We start from the raw sequence: 4,885 nt of genomic DNA, 5'->3' as shown, positions 1-4,885 counted from the left end.
GACAGCAGTTGTCCTCGGCTGATAGGTACATATAAATGTCCCAAGCCAGACAGTCCCGCATTAGACAACAAAGAGAGGCGTTCGCGGCGGCGGGGGAGGGGCGCGGCCGGGGCGGGCTGCGGAGAGCTCGATGGGGGTGGTGCTGGCTCTCCGCTCGCCCAGCCCCGGCCTCCGCCCGCCCCCCGGCCTGGCGCGCGCCAATCGCCTCCCCCAGCGATAGTGTCAGTAGCATTGTAGTGTCAGCTCCCGCCGGTGACGTTGCGCCTCCCTCGTCCCCCTCCGGAGCCGTCTGGCTGCAGAGGCTCAGTCAAGAGGCGGGTAGGAGAGGAGGAAAAAGCGCTGAGTGAGGGCGGGCGGGCGGGAGGGAGGGAGGGAGTGGAGGAGCCGGGGAGGGGCTCCTTAAAGAAACGCTGCTGTCGCTCGCCTGCTCGCTTTGCGCTCGGCATTGTGGCCAGCCAGCCGGGCACTCGGGGGGCACGCGCGGCCGCCGCTCGAGCTCTGCCCCCACCCCAACCGCCAGCAGATCTGGGGTGGGGACCCAGGCGGGGGCTCTTGCAGCCACTGCCCGGTGCGGACTGCGCGCAGCGACCCACTCCTCTCGGAGCCGAGAAACGAGCCACGGAGCCCTCCGCAGCCGACCGACCTCCCCGCCCCTGACCATCCTCTTCCCGGCTGCCTTTGTGGCTGCAGCTTCTGGCTGCCGAGCGGAGAGCCGGCTGGGGCGCGGCGTGCACGGCGGAGCAATGCCCAGCTCGCTGTTTGCAGACCTGGAGCGCAACGGCAGCGGCGGCGGCGGGGGAGGCGGCGGCGGAGGAGGTGGCGGTGGCAGCGGCGGGGGAGAGACTCTGGATGACCAAAGAGCCCTGCAGCTTGCGCTCGATCAGCTCTCACTGTTGGGGCTGGACAGTGACGAGGGCGCCTCTCTGTACGACAGCGAGCCGCGCAAGAAGAGCGTGAACATGACCGAGTGCGTGCCGGTACCCAGTTCCGAACACGTAGCGGAGATCGTAGGGCGACAAGGTGGGTCCGGCAGGGATGGGGACTGGAGGGGTGTGTAGGATCTCGGGCCGCCGCCTCACTGTGAGGGCGGGTGCAAGATCTCGAGCTGTGGCGCGGGGGAGCCTTGAGGAGGGAGGAAGAGCCGCGCGCTGGGGCCGGCGCACCAGACAAAGAAAGTGCAGGCAGGCTGCCCTCCACAGCGGCGCCAGCGCCGCGGCAGGATGCACTTTCTCTTGCTAAAATCACTGCCTTCTCCTCTAACGCTCCAGACTTAGTCCACCCTAGGAAAGACAATTTAAATACAAGATACTGGGGGAGGGGGTCTCTGGTGGTCCTTTGGGAAGGGGCAGGAGGGGGAGCGTCCGATATGAGGAGGATTCGGGATTTCTGCTAAGAGGAATGGGTTGGAGTCCAGAGAAGGAACAATGGGTCCCAGGACTGCCATCCCCTCAACCCCACCCCAAGCGCTCCAGCGCTTAGGAATTGCGGCTTCCCTGGAACCCCTTGGTATCTTCAGGGCAGTCAGCGCGCCCATTCGGTTCCCAGAAGCATCTCCCCACATGACTTTTCTGGGGTTCTGGGGCTTAGCTTGGGGCGACTGCAGTCACCGGGGGAGGGCCAGGCAGCCAATGGGCTGTTCCTCGAGCGTTTCGCGGGTGGAACCCGCGGTCCAGCTCCTGGCGCGGTTCGGGGTCAGCTAGGGAGACGCCCCCTTTCTCCTGTCGCGTGTTCTGCTGTCCAGCTGCCTTGGGCGCGGGCTGTCCCGGGTCTTCGCGGTTACCCCGGGATAATGGGCGTGTCTGTCTCTCTCTCCTATTCCCTCCCTTGCACCCTGGCTCCCAGGTTGTAAAATCAAAGCTTTGAGGGCGAAGACCAACACTTACATCAAGACCCCAGTTCGCGGGGAGGAGCCTGTCTTTGTTGTGACGGGCAGGAAGGAGGATGTGGCCATGGCTCGGAGGGAGATCATCTCCGCCGCGGAGCACTTCTCCATGATCCGAGCCTCTCGTAACAAGAACACAGCCCTCAACGGCGCTGTTCCCGGGCCGCCCAACCTGCCAGGACAGACCACTATCCAAGTGAGGGTGCCATATCGCGTGGTGGGGCTCGTGGTGGGGCCGAAGGGAGCCACGATCAAGCGCATTCAACAGCAGACACACACATATATTGTGACACCCAGCCGGGACAAGGAGCCCGTGTTCGAGGTGACTGGGATGCCAGAAAACGTGGATCGCGCTCGAGAAGAGATCGAGGCTCACATTGCGCTGCGCACCGGTGGCATCATCGAGCTGACAGATGAGAACGACTTCCATGCCAATGGCACAGACGTGGGCTTTGATCTACATCACGGGTCCGGCGGGTCCGGCCCCGGCAGCCTCTGGAGCAAACCCACCCCAAGCATTACTCCTACCCCTGGCCGCAAGCCCTTCTCCAGCTATCGCAACGACAGCTCCAGTTCGCTTGGCAGCGCATCTACAGACTCTTACTTCGGTGGTGGAACCAGCGGCAGCGCAGCTGCCACTTCACGCCTGGCGGACTACAGCCCTCCCAGCCCTGCGCTCAGCTTTGCCCACAATGGAAACAACAACAATAACGGCAATGGTTACACCTACACAGCGGGGGAAGCCTCAGTGCCTTCCCCGGATGGTGGTCCTGAGCTTCAGCCTGCTTTCGACCCAGCTCCCGCCCCACCACCTGGGACACCCCTTCTCTGGGCCCAGTTCGAGCGGTCGCCTGGAGGTGGATCTGCAGCCCCAGTATCCTCTTCTTGCTCGTCCTCGGCATCTTCATCTGCCTCGTCGTCCTCTGTGGTCTTTCCCGGGGGTGGCGCCAACAGCACACCCTCCAATGCCAACCTGGGACTGCTGGTGCACCGGCGGCTGCACCCGGGCACCAGCTGCCCTCGTCTGTCTCCACCCTTACACATGGCCCCTGGGGCGGGAGAGCACCACCTGGCTCGGCGGGTGCGCAGCGACCCGGGCGGTGGAGGTCTGGCCTACGCCGCCTATGCTAATGGGCTTGGGGCGCAGCTCCCAGGTCTGCCTTCGTCGGACACTTCGGGCTCCTCCTCGTCCTCCAGCTCCTCCTCCAGCTCTTCCTCCTCTTCCTCGGGGCTGCGGCGCAAGGGCAGCCGCGACTGCTCTGTGTGCTTCGAGAGCGAAGTGATCGCCGCGCTGGTGCCCTGTGGCCACAACCTCTTCTGCATGGAGTGTGCCAACCGCATTTGTGAGAAAAGTGAGCCCGAGTGTCCCGTCTGCCACACCGCGGTCACTCAGGCCATCCGCATCTTTTCCTGAAGGCAGTGCGCGCGTGTGTGCACTGTGCAGGGAAGGAGGGTCCCCTCCCTAGACCCTCATTCCCTAGGGCCTACCTGCCCAGACGCCTCTGGTGCCCGCCTCTTTCCACCTCACCCTCCTCACTCTCAGAGATCCCAGAGGAGCTTGGAAAGCTGCAGTATCCGCTCATTTTTAAAATGTCATTTTTAAACAAAGGAACTTGCCAGGATCTCTGCATCAGGAGTACTGTAGCCTGGGAAGCCTCCGACCACACCTGAATTGCATGCTCTATAAATAATAGGAACGGCGACATTCTAGTAACGATAGTTTTTACACTGTACTTAATAGGAAGCTTCCAAAAGAAGAAAACCCCACAAGTTTTCCATTTTCTTGAAGTAGGAGAAAAATGAACAGTAATTATGAAGATGATTAATAATTGTGCTATGGGATGTGTGGACTGTTTCGTGTGTTTCCCTTTGTGGGTGGGTTCCTACAGCGCTCGTTCTAGAACAGAAGTGGATCCTTTTTGAATGTTCACGGAAGGGCCAGGAGTTCTGTGCAACCAGGACCCTGCAGCTTTATTAAAGTCAAAACTGTAACATATCTCTTATATATTAAAAAAAAACCTTTAAAAGTTTTAAAGAGAAATTGCATTAATACAGATTGAAGTATTTTATTCTTTTTTTGACTTGAAAAATTATATTTCATATTGCAAAGATGTTTACAAGTATTTTAATTTAAGTTCAGTGAACTTTTTTGTAGCTGGGTTAAATCTTTTTATTTTTAGTATGGCCTTATGGCAAAGAACACTGTATTATTTTAATAATCACACAATTGTGACGGATTACAAACCATAAAATGTATAACGTTTTGAGCAGTATTCTGTTGGGATGGAGATTTTATAGGTTCAGACAAAATCTTCTAGATCTGCTTCACCCAGCATATTTTCTATTCAGTGATATAAAGCATATTTTATTCTATATTATTACAAAAACGGAAATGTATAAACGTGTCAAGAGGAACAGCTGGCGCTTTCTAACATTTGTACAAATAGAATTCAGTGCAAATTACAGACATTCTGTTGCACCGCTATAGTTTAGTGTTTCTATTTTAATACATTTGTTTACCACCTGTTTATGTATATGTAGGTGACGTTACTTGAGCTTAAATGTACTTTACTGAGCAAAGTTTAAAAAAAAAACAAAGTATATTTTATTTTATGATAAAGGGCCTTTAACCTCATGGTCAAATACTAATATTATATTTGCTGAGACAAGATTTGAAATTGTATCAAGAGTTTTATTTTTCTGACATTTAAAGTTCTACATAATAAAGGTAAACTTAAGTAATGGTGCTACTTCATTTTTTAAGTATTTCTATATAAATAAAACATTGAAGAAAAAGCAGTGTTGTGTGGTGACTTGCTTCTTTTTTTTTTTTAAACTCTCTTGGGGTGTAATGTTGGAAAGAAGCATTTTTAAGTGGTAGGTTGAAATGCACAGCTTCCAAATATATCATGAAGTTTGTCAATAGAGCAGACTCCAGAGTGGGGTAGGGTTTGGTTGGGTGGATGGTCACAGGTGACAGGTTTGTTTGTTTTTTTAATTGCA

The 4,885-nt window shown here is 55.1% G+C and overlaps 1 protein-coding gene across 1 annotated transcript; it reads left to right on the top strand.

The window, feature by feature from the left end:
• The first annotated feature begins 392 nt into the window (after positions 1-392).
• Positions 393-4,681, top strand: Mex3b (mex-3 RNA binding family member B). Its single transcript, XM_048435269.3, has 2 exons — positions 393-1,020; positions 1,843-4,681. Exons 1-2 carry the CDS (start codon positions 744-746, stop codon positions 3,294-3,296), a joined length of 1,731 nt encoding a protein of 576 aa, XP_048291226.1. The 5' UTR covers positions 393-743; the 3' UTR covers positions 3,297-4,681.
• The last annotated feature ends 204 nt before the right edge of the window (positions 4,682-4,885 follow it).

This window comes from Myodes glareolus, chromosome 24 (assembly GCF_982192425.1).
Source record: "Myodes glareolus chromosome 24, mMyoGla1.1, whole genome shotgun sequence".
In the NCBI taxonomy this organism is placed as follows: Eukaryota; Metazoa; Chordata; class Mammalia; order Rodentia; family Cricetidae; genus Myodes; species Myodes glareolus.
This window is presented reverse-complemented; position numbering and strand designations above follow the sequence as displayed.